The 12,352-nt window shown below is 42.8% G+C and overlaps 1 protein-coding gene across 1 annotated transcript in view; it reads right to left on the reverse strand.

Annotated features, from left to right (window-relative positions):
* The window catches only part of SLC1A1 (solute carrier family 1 member 1), a 132,006-nt gene that overhangs the window by 34,876 nt on the left and 84,778 nt on the right, over positions 1-12,352 (reverse strand). Inside the window, exons 3-5 of the mRNA XM_068235731.1 lie at positions 11,565-11,705; positions 8,511-8,603; positions 5,913-6,027 (exon numbers count right to left, since the gene is read on the reverse strand). Of these exons, the coding sequence (XP_068091832.1) occupies positions 5,913-6,027; positions 8,511-8,603; positions 11,565-11,705 (349 nt within the window). The remainder of the gene's footprint in view (positions 1-5,912; positions 6,028-8,510; positions 8,604-11,564; positions 11,706-12,352) is intronic.

Here is a 12,352-nt window from a genome sequence, read left to right on the forward strand (position 1 = left end):
ACTTTTTAGGACGATTCTGCACTTTATGACCCCCCTCTGCACAGTAAAGACAGAGCTGCTCTGTTACTCTGCGCCTCCGTTCCACCTGGGACAATCTCGACCGACCAATCTGCATTGGTTCTGGTGGAGGTGAAGCGGGGGGACATGGAACAGGTGGAGGTGCAGCGTAGGACACATATCTCACGTTGTCCCCTGGTCTGTCTTTGATAACGCAGATGTCGATCAATTCTGATGGCTGATGAAATGGCCTCATTGATAGATTTTGGCTCAGGATGACCCAACATTAGATCAGAGACCTCATCTGACAACCCTGACAAAAAACAGTCTAGAAGGGCGAATGAGTCCCACCTAGCCGACACTGCCCATTTCCTGAACTCTGCAGCATAATTTTCTACCGGACCTTTGCCTTGCCGTAGCATCTTGAGCTTCCGCTCAGCGGTAGAGGCAATGTCCGGGGTAATCATAAATTATAGCCATTGCTTTAAAAAAAACTCTTCCACCGAGGTTAGGGCCTTATGCTCAGTTGGAAGGCTATATGCCCAAGTCTGGGAATCGCAATAAAGTCTTAAAGAGAATCTGTATTGTTAAAATCGCACAAAAGTAAAGATATGAGTGCAATATGGGACATCTCCTATTCCCCTCTGTCACAATTTCGCTGCTCCCCGCCACATTAAAAGTGGTTAAAAACAGTTTTTAAAAGTTTGTTTATAAACAAACAAAATGGCCACCAAAACCGGAAGTAGGTTGATGTACAGTATGTCCACACATAGAAAATACATCCATACTCAAGCAGGCTGTATACAGCCTTCCTTTTGAATCTCAAGAGATCATTTGTGTGTTTCTTTCCCCCTGCAGCTCTCATCCACTAAAGAGTTACAAGCTGTTTCTTCCTGCAGAGTGCAGACAGCTCTGCCCGTCTGTAATTCCTCAGTATGTGAAAGCCCAGCCAGCTCAGAGGACGATTTATCCAGCTTGTGAAAGATAATAGAGCAGAGAGAAGCTGTCCTAATCTAAATAACACACAGGCAGTGTGCATAGAGGGGCCTGGAGGGGGGCGTGCATAGCAGAACCACAACACAACACTGAAGAACTTGGCAGCCTTCCAGACACAGGGCGACAAGTCTGACAGGGGAAAGATAAGCCGGTTTTATTACAGAGATGGTGATAGTAGAAAATGCTGCAGTAAGCCAGAGCACATTAGGAAAGATAAGCTGATTTATTACAGAGATGGTGATAGTAGAAAATGCTGCAGTAAGCCAGAGCACATTAGAATAGGTTTTGGAATTTGTAGGATGGTAAAAAACAGGTTGAAATTTTTGTTACAGAGTCTCTTTAATTTAGTTATTCTTTGTGCCATGGTTCCTGAGGAATTAGGCCTTAACTCAAAGTATGACAACACTCTATTTCTGAAATTCCAGAAGTCAGATCTGTGACCAGAAAATCTTTCAGGTACAGACATGCATATGTCTGTGCTAGGAGGAGATCGCACTGAATCCACAGCCGTCTGATAAACTTGTACAGTCCCATACAAAGCGTTAATTTGAGTCTGATGACTGTCCAGCACTCGGGTGTAATTCTCCACCGTAGTGGTGAGTGCATCTAGACGGCTGCGGAGTGCGTCCATTTGGGTTTGGTCTGCCGTTCTGTAACGATCGGTGTCAGCACGCAGAGAGAATCTGATTATTGGTGATCTGCAGTATCACCAAGAATACAGATATATACCTGATTATTGATGATCTGCAGAATCACCGATAATACAGATATATTGCTAACCTCTGGACACCTGGATAATTGAGTGTTTGGTGTAACGGTAGTACTTTGAGTATAGCACAGGAATAGAGAGACAGTATGGGCAATACTGCTTTAGAGATAAGGAAACCTTCCAGTAGCCTGAGACTCCCCAAGGGGCGGAGTCTGGCTGAATGAAGGAAGGTTCAGAGAGTGAGTGACAATAAAGACCAATGTCACTGAGTGATCTGGAGACTATCTCTTAATAGTAGAGATAGCTCTCGTGGTCGGGCAAGCCAGGTCGGCAACACACGGTCAGATAAGGTACATAGACAGAAGGCTGATTCGGTATCCAAGGCAAGCAGGGTTTAGCAACAGAGTATCAGATGTGCGAGGTACCGATTCAGAGATCAGAGGAGTAGTCAGGAAAGCAATAAGTCATAACAGATATCAAACAATGCCTAGTCTGGGTGTGAGGTCCTTGGTCTCTACACCCTGGAACTAGTCTGATGTATAACAAAATGGTAGCACAAGTTCCCTAGTCTGGGTGTGAGGTCCGTGGTCTCTACACCCTGGAACTAGTCTGATGTATAACAGAATGGTAACACAAGTTCCCTAGTCTGGGTGTGAGGTCCATGGTCTCTACACCCTGGAACTAGTCTGATGTATAACAGATTGATAACACAGGTTCCCTTGTCTGGGTGTGAGGTCCGTGGTCTCTACACCCTGGAACTGGTCTAAGCATAAACAGATTGATAACACAGGTTCCCTAGTCTGGGTGTGAGGTCCGTGGTCTCTACACCCTGGAACTGGTCTAAGCATAAACAGATTGATAACACAGGTTCCCTAGTCTGGGTGTGAGGTCCGTGGTCTCTACACCCTGGAACTGGTCTAAGCATAAACAGAATACAATACAAGTAATCTGGCTCAGTGTGAATTCCCAGGACCACCTGGTTCAAATACACTGCAAGATTTGACTAAGGTCTGAGTGCTTCCACGTAGTGTTCGCAACGGCAGACAACTTGTGACTGGCCAGCAGCAACTATATATAGTGTAGCGCTCTCTGGCGCCACCTCTAAGTGATGGACCAATATAAACTTGCTCTGGCGTCAGCTGACCAACCTGGTCAGCTAGTCCCCTTTTGGCCGTCATAAAAGTTCTGCCTCTCAGCACGCGCGCGCGTATTCCTAAACCTGTGTGAACTAACAGACTCAGCCACACCAGAAGCACGCTGCTGCGTGCAAACCGCCGCGCTGGACGCGGAACCAGCCGCCTCGCTGTCAGTTCATGCGGCGGCTTTTCCGCGTTCTGCCATGTTACCAGACGCACGCCTCCACGTGCAAACCGCCGCGTTGGACGCGGAATCAGCCGCCTTGCTGTCAGAACGTGCGGCGGCTTTTCCGCGTTTTCTCACACTTTCCTTACCATCAGTTCCTATCAGAAGCTCACCAGTTTCTTCTAACAACAATTCCTTTCAGGTCCAACTACATCTAGTCGAAACTGGAAGCCTTAGGGTCCTTTCTACTATTTCAGTTGCTGTCATAACTGAAAGGACAAATGCTGTGCAAGGTAATATCCATGTTTCCCTATGGCTCAAGTGGGCAATATTAAGGGAGTGCTGACCCAGAAGCTGTTATGGGGTCATTGCCATTTTAAAATGGAAGATGGAGAATTCCATCGGTCACAGTGGACAAACAGGACGTGGAAGAGGAGAAAGAGATTGACGAGTCGTCTATGTGGGAAGTAAGGATGATGTGTGTATGTTTATTTTGACTTTTATTTTTCAGTTCAGGTTAACTTTAACTAAGCCGCTCCCACACAGGATTCTGCTGCTAGTAAAATACAGTATTTTAATTTATTTTAAAATGGCAAAGGTTCCCTTTAGGTATATGCTCATTTTGTGAGCAAGGCATGCTTCTCATTCTTTTAGGTGGCAGGTAGAACAGAACAAACAGCCTTGGTCACCACAGCAATGCATTCTGTACATAAATGTTTACACAAATGAAAACTGATGAATACAAATGATGTGTTTTGTATTTCTTGCAGTTGTGCCATGGCCGGTAATAGATATGAAGTAATCATGCCCTGCTTGATAATTGGAAATAATGTTTCAATTCACCAAACCAGCAGATATGAAGACTGTAAAGAACACTTTATTCCAAAACAAATAATAAATATCTTTCTGCACTGGACAACTGAATAAACAAAGATTGTGCAAATTGTGTTTGTTCCTTTCAGCTGACATTGATGATATAAGCGAATAACAGATCTCATAGTTAAAGTGAACCTCCGGACTAAAAATCTACTCAGCAGAACTGAAAAGGCTTAGTGTTTCTTTAACAGTTTCACAGCATCAGAACTTTGTTTTACTTACCAAAGCATCATTTTTAGCTGCATTTTTACCTAAGCTCCACCCATCAAAGAAAAAAAGCCAGGCTTTTTTCCCTGATGCTGTGCAGAGCATGATGGGATTTCCTATGTTGTTATTCACGTTGCCTGGCAACTGGGAGAGGTGCTCAGGACACAGAACAGTTGGAACTGTGTCACATGCTCCCTGTCACCTCCTTTCAACCAAAAAGATGGTTGCCATCTCTTTGGCGGATCGGCGGCGATCGAATGTTACAAGCAGCTAGCAAAGTGCTAGCTGCTTGTAACAAAAAAAAATTATGCAAATCGGCCCAGCGGGGCCTGAGAAATCCTCCTGCGCAGGTTACCCCGAGCTGAGCTCGGGATAACCGGCAAGCTGGTTAAAAAGGTCAATCCATCTTAGGCCTCTTTGAGACAGATGGCTGAACTGTGTGCTATCCGGGTGCAATGTAAATATGGCGAATGGCAGTGGTTGTAACACCACACATGTCAGCGATTGACATACGCTGAAGTTTCGCTCTTGCAGAAAACCACAAAAAAAAAGCTGCCATGCTCAGGTATGACTCTATGGGGAGGGCGCCTGTCGATCCACTGGTAACGAGCGCTTGACCTGTGCAGGAAAGCAGCTGACAGGTGGCAATTGTACCACCTACAGCTGCCCCCTGAAAGAGGCATAAGATTGATGCTTTACTTTTTAATAGATGGTAGAATGTTCAATCTCTCTTTAACTTATCAGTTTCCCCTTGATCAGCATGCAGGTGCTTCATCTACCTTTGTGCTTCCTACAATAATTCTCATTAGGGAACATGGAGGATGAAATAGGAGTAGGAGGTGAAATGATGGAGGCTCTGGTTAAGCTACCTCAAACACAGCAGATGTCCCACAGATTGGTTGTTCTTAATATGCTACCATCATCACCACATTCTTCACATATCCACCTATATTCCCATCTGAAGTGTTACCAATTGAATGTCACTGGAGCAAACTGAAACATGCAGTCTAATGAAGGCAGCATTAGAAAGAGTCAACCAAAATACTGGGGCAAACATCTCACGGACAATTCAGGGATCATAGCTTTCTCCAGTGGACCATGTAAACCCACTCAAAACAGGAAAAAAGGGTGCTGCCATAGGCTCCTAATATTAAAGCCGTCATTGGCAGCAAAGGGGGGAAATTAGGACGCAGGAAGGTGCCCGATAGAATAGGGGGCGTCGAGTCTTACCGTTATTCAAATTGGCAAAGCAGCAAGAATCGGCGCCCACTATTCTATCGGGTGGCTCCCTGCGCCCAAGTTTCCTCTCATTGCTGCAAATCACGGCTCTGCATCAGGGGGGGATGGGGGTGGTATAGGGTTAGGTACCGTGGGAGTTCGGGGTATGGTTACGCAACACCAGGCAGGGGGTTAGAATTAGGCATCAAAAGCTGCAATTTGTGGCAACGCAAGTAAAGTTGGATGCAGGGAGGCACCCGTTAAAATATTTTATCGGGCACAGAGTTTTACCGCTATGCAAATTGCAGCTTTGCATAGTGGGAAGACTCAGTGCCCAATATTTTATCAGACACCTCCCAGCGCCCAACTTTACTGTCATTGCTGCAAATTGTGGCTCTGCGGCGGGGGTTTGAAGTTTAGGCACCACATCATGTATGCAACTCACCACCGGTCAGTCTTTCAGTTCTAATGGCAGAGACAAATTATTGATCTCTTCTTCCCTACAGTACAGAAATCATTCTTACAATTCTTATGTGTTAAACTAATATTTACAAACCATTATATTTAAATTTGGAACAGAAGTGAAAGTAATTACTAGCCTCCTCACCTCAGCAGATCAAGCAGTGCATCAACTGTATTCACTTCAGGAGTACTTCCTGTCCTGTCAATGTCATCAGCATTTTGAGACACCCCTGGTCTGATGCTTACCACCAGTACAATGCCTGCAGAAACATCCACATAGAAGTAACGGTTATGAATAAAAAATAAGTCTTCTATAACAGAATAAGCAGCTCAAACAAGGGCCTTAAAGTAAAAATCATAATAATAATAACCTTTATCAAAGGACAGTGCAATCACTCTAAGTTAAAAACAATAACATTTAAAATACAAAACATTAAACTCAGTTGGTAGCAAAGACAAATACTAAAATACTATTAGAGTATACAGTATATATTATACAGTTATTACACACTATACATTTCAATATAGTGGAATTGGCCAATCACAGGCCATCATGATGACATTGCAATTTAAAACTAGATATGGTGAGATCATGCCTATTTTCCACTGTGGAGTTCCACATATTCTCCAACTATATCACATATTTAAGGGGAGGGATATTAAAAATTAATATAAATATTAAAGGGCCTCTAAATGTGGGCTGGCTAGGGCCACAAATACATGCCCTCTTAATGCACATTGACGTTTCTGCAATCTTATCAATAGTAATGATAGGAAAGTACTTCAAAGCATTAGCAAATTAGCTTGGGAACAACTGCACAAAGCAGTACAGCCACTGTCTTATTTTTTACTTTATGGCACAAACTGAAATGGCTGTAGACAGATTAGTCTGCTATAGGTTTAAACTTGACTGGAACCAAAACAAATGTTTTTAGTTTTAGAAAGAGCGAGGACAGCACACACCAGGGCCGGATCTTTGACCTGGCAACTAAAGCACTTGCTTGGGGCCACAGTCACAGTCTAAGGGCCTGAGCAAGGTAGGTACAGTGTGGCAGCCATGGGGTGAGAAGAGGGCGGCTCACTGGCTGCCCTTAGTGCTCCCCTTCTTGCCCTCGCTCTCCTTGCAGGACTGCGGGTACACAGGAAAATACTCACGGCTTCCAAAATTCCTGCACTGACAGCTCTCTTCCGCAGCACCCCCGGCGTCCTCTCCATGGTTACAGCATCAGCATGTGACCGTACATTCCCGGTGCGTCACATGACAAGAGACGTGCTGCACGTGCAATCACATGGTGCTACTGTAGCCGTGAGGAGGACACCGGGAGTGCTGCGGAAGAGAGCTGTCAGCGCAGGTAGAAGTGATTGTAGCCGGTGAGTATCTTCCTGTACCCGCACTGTCCCTCATGGAGAAGGAGGTAGAGGGTACTAGTTGAAAGGGAGGCACATCTGACTATGGGAGGAAATGGGGGGCACATCTGACTATAGGGGGAAAGGAAGTGCACATCCGACTATATGGGGAGGGGGGAAAGGGGGGCACTCAAACTAAGGGGGTCACATCTGACAATATGGGGAGAGGAAAAGGGGGGCACTTCTGACTATAGGAAGGGGGGCCCAAATCGGCTACTTTGCTAAGGGGCCCATTTGGCCTTAATCCAGCTCTAGCACACACTGTCAGGTTGTTTTTGCTGTCTGTGTCCATTTTTAAAAGCTTTCCTTCCTCATCCTGTTCTTGGTGGCACATGTGAGAGCACATAGGAAATAGAAAAAAATAAAGGTGGGCAACCACACCTCGATTTTCCTATTCAATTCCCTGCAGATTCGGTTACTCTGATTGAATCGATTACCATAAAAAGTCAGATTGATCGAATTTCAATTTTGGCAACCAAAAAAAAACACTATTGAAAGTATTGATCAGACAGGTCAAAAAAATCTAGGTCAATTGAGAAGTGTGGTGGGAGCGGCAGTAGATTGATGGCCCATATTGTTGCACTGCATCAAACAGTGCAATAATGCCTTACCATCAATTTTCTATTGAAAATCAATGTGTGATGTGTGGTGGGTATCGTTTCCTTGCAGAGAGCAATCAATCATTTTGGAACATTGGGTGGAAATATATAAATGTAAAGCCAACTTTACTTCAACAGACTGACAGACAACCATAACAATTTGGTATAGGTTGCAACCCCTGTCTGTGGTGTTCTTCTTCTCATTTCCTATCTTTGGTGACACTTGTGAGAGCAACCAGAGAAAAAGTGGTAAAAGTATCCACAATATTGCCTCTAGAAAGCTAAAAAAAACATAGCAGAGGTGGTCACCATTCCTACTTCTATCTAATTCCCTGCTTTTTGTTACAAAGATTTGTTGCATGACAGCACACAGTGTAGTACAAAAACACAGAAAAATGAACTAATCACACAACAGTATGTAGTAACACAACCTCTGCTCTAGATGATATTAGAAGTGACATAAATCTCAGCAATCTCAGAGAATAAAGTCACTGACTGCCTCCAGTACTATGGGGCATGTCAGGATGAAGTGACTTTTAGCTTTCATATATCAAAGACATTCTAGTCAAACATGTTTAATTGTATAAACAACTATAATTTGGAATAATGCAAGCAACTAAACATATAGCATGCATATTTAGCATATTCCATTATAAAAAGATAAGAAAGGGGAAAACCTAGAGCAATAAAAACCAACATATACACACCTCACCAATGAAACAACAAATTACAGTTACCTAAAATGACCGCTATGACCGTGGTGCAGAAGTAATATACAATGGCTCGCAGGCCAATTTTCCCAGAGACACTAGAGTCCAAAGCTGCAACACCTATTGATAAAAATAATATCATTTTATTATGTTTGTACAATATAAACCTACAATGATGTCAGTTAATAAAAGCAGCTACAGAATCTTACCGCATCAAGGTAAATTTTACACTGCCTAACTTAGGAAAAGACAGCAGCTTTTAAAGATGCCAGGGCATGTTCAATATGTGACAATATGAATATCCTTAAAGCGGAATATAACCCTGCATTTCAACTTTGCTCTAAAACATTATTTACAGTATATTATATGCAACCAGCATTTTTTTCTTTACTAGACCAGCATTGGAAGGGTTACACAGGGCTTTAAAATTCCTGGAGATTTCTGCAGACGCATCCAAAGCTGACATAGATACATTTTGTTTACATAAATGTATCTAAGTGTGGTATGTGACTCACTGTCTCTGACTGAGAAGGAGCTGGAGGACAGCCAAAGAGTGTGTAACATTTTTCAATAGATACATTTAACTAAATAGAATGTAACAATCTGAACTTCTGCATATCTCTCCACGGAACTTTAAACCTCTGTGTTTAACCCTTCCAATGCTGGTCTAGTAAAAAATAAAATGCTTTTTGCATATAATATGCTGTAAATAATGTTTTAGAGCAAAGTTAAAATGCAGGGTTATATTCCGCTTTAAAGTGGACCCAAATCAAAAATACAAGATTTCAGAAATAAAATCTTTTTTTTTAAATTATAATGATAAATTGCAGCCTTTTTTCAGCTGCATGATGACAAATATAAAATATTTTACATTTATTGGAGGAACCCCTCCCTTCCTTTCAAATTGCCAGGATTTTTCCGGCAAACTGGTGGAGGAGATAAAAAACAAAAACAAAACACAGGCTGCTACTGATGATGTCACAGGGGAGGTGATCTCAGCTTGTGTGAGATTTCACATAGACTACACCCCTGTGAGGGAGGGTAGCTGATGACAAACACACCCATGATCTAATACCTCCTACTAAGCTCAGAAGTAATGGCTGCCACCTGTATAACCCTGGTTATGAAAAGAGAAGGGTGAAAAGCATACACTGAAATGCTCATAGGCTTAAAGGAGTGTTTATTTATCTTTGTATGTGTCAGAGTGGTGCAACTAAATATTTTGAATTAAAAAAATGTTTGGTTTGGGTCCGCTTTAAAGTGAACCTGAGATGACAGACGTCTCAGGTTCTATACTTACCTGAGGCTTCCTTAAAGAGAGTCTGAAGCGAGAATAAATCTCGCTTCAGACCTCATAAATAGCAGGGGCACGTGTGCCCCTGCTAAAACGCCGCTATAGCGCGGCTTAACGGGGGTCCCTTCACCCCCAAATCCCCCTCGATACACCCGGGGAGCGCTTCCTGGTTGGGGCAGGGCTAACCGCCGCAGCCCTGCCCCACGCGCGTCTGTCAGCGCGTATCTCCGCCTCTCCTATGCCCCTCTCAGTCTTCCTTCACTGAGAGGGGCGGGGGAGAGGCGGCGATGCGCCGCTGACAGACGTGACTGGAGGCAGGGCTGCAGCCGTTAGCCCTGCCTCCAGGAAGGGAAATTCTGCGACCTTTTTACGACACACTTTTGCGGGGGGTGGGTTGGGGGTGAAGGGACCCCCGTTTAGCCACGGGATAGCGGCGTTTTAGCAGGGGCACACGTGCCCCTGCTATTTATGAGCTCTGAAGCGAGATTTATTCTCGCTTCAGAGTCTCTTTAAAGAGGAACTGTCACGAAAATCTTAAAATTTAAAACATATACAAATAAGAAGTGCATTTCTTCCAGAGTAAAATGAGCCATAAATGACTTTTCTCCAATGTTGCTGTCACTTACAGTAGGTAGTAGAAATGTAACATTACCGACAGGTTTTGGGTTAGTCCATCTGTTCATGGGGAATTCTCAGATTGGCCTTTCTAAAGATATTCCCTGAAAAAGATTTATACAAAGATGCTGGACATCCTCCCTGTTCACCGTACACTTTATTTGGCAGTTGGACGGAGAAACTGCCTTGCACTAAGTGCTTTTAAAAATAAAGAAAACCCTAAGAACCCCCTTTGAGAAGATGGGCTAGTCCAAAATCTGTCGGTAATGTCAGATTTCTACTACTTACTTACTTTTCTACTACTTACTGTAAGTGGGTCATTTAACTCCGGAAGAAACGTAGTTCTTATTGTATATGTTAACATGTATTTTAAATTTTAAGATTTTCACAACAGAGGTCCTTTAAGCCCCCATGAGGCCACTCAGGCCCTCGCCAGCACCTTAGGTATGCGTGACAAAGTGCATTTCAGCAAGGCTTTCAGGCCATATTGAGGGGGAAAGGAGCTACCAGGGGAGAGGATGAGGAACTGAGAGGCCTGAAGAGGGCTCTAAGGAAGCCTCTGATAAGTATGGTACCAGAGATATCTTTGATCTTAGGTACACTTTAAAGATTACCTCAAATCAATTGAACATATTTTCTCAATAGCAATGATAATTTTTAAATTTTAATAATTGTGTAAAATAAACATATTTACTCAAGCTGCATTCTTGGTGTTTGATTTTGGCTTTAAGAGACACCATCTTGTGGGTGGCCTGAAGGCATTTACAAACGGCCCAGGTACACCATGAGAAAAATCCTCCCTATATTGCAAGAGTAACTTGTGCTTATTAGGGAGATACAGATCATTTACCTGATGTACCAAAAATCTAATACTGTGAGGCCACCTTATGCTGGGTACACACTATACAACTTCCCATCCGATTGACAAGATTGAACCAATAATTTCCAACATAAATGATCAGCTTGGGAAGGCAACATCAGAAAATCGATCCCGCTATCGATCGGGAGCAGTTTAGACACATGATGCAACTTCCTGTCAGATTACCCGTCGATCTGATGGGAAATTGCATCGTGTTTACCCAGCATTAAGCTCCTATAAGCAGTGATGTCAAGAATTTTCCTATGGTGTGTAATGGAGAATCATACAGCGCATAAAAATGTTAAAAAGATACCTGTGATCATACTGGATACAATCAATGGCAAAATGATGAGCTTTAACATCCGCATCAAAATTTCACCAGGAAACGCAAAATAAATTTTGTCCAAATTTGAAAGCTTGGCATATTCCCGAACCAGAAGCCCAAGGCCAATACCTGTAGTAAGAATCAGAAGTAAAATAATTTACTATAAGTAGGTTTTTACTCAATACTTACATTAAAATGAGATCAGAGGACAAAAAGTAATTAAGATTGTGAAAGACATGGGATGGGCCTCTAGTAATCTCATAATTTTCAGGCCAAACAAGAAATGATTTCATTTCTTTTTGTGTGTGGTCCAGTACTAGTCATGGAGAGAATCCGAAGACATAACAACCAAAGTTGTTTAGGCGATACCGTTATTGACTAACTGTACACGATTTCTTTGGAAGCTTTAGAAACTTTACGTTTCTTCTTCAGGCATGTTTCACAACTGAATCAGAACCGTACTGTCACATACAGAGGCTTTATATATGCTTTTGTAGAGTATACCGCAATCTGACCTCATGTTACAGTCTTCCTCTTTTTTGAAATATAAAGGATCTTATCATAGCTTAGATCTAGTCACTCTATTCCTTTTTCCTGAAAAGTAAATAGAAGCCAAAACCAGCTTCTGATGAGGTTTTAGTGCTCGAATGTTAAGAGGGTTATTACTTCTCTTTGTTTTTCTGCTCAGCAAGGCAGATTTATCACAGCTACTGTTTTGAATCTGGTCTTAAAATATAAATAAAAATATGAGACTTCTATGTTCTATTTAACTTAAA

Source organism: Hyperolius riggenbachi, chromosome 1 (assembly GCF_040937935.1).
Source record: "Hyperolius riggenbachi isolate aHypRig1 chromosome 1, aHypRig1.pri, whole genome shotgun sequence".
Lineage (NCBI taxonomy): Eukaryota > Metazoa > Chordata > Amphibia > Anura > Hyperoliidae > Hyperolius > Hyperolius riggenbachi.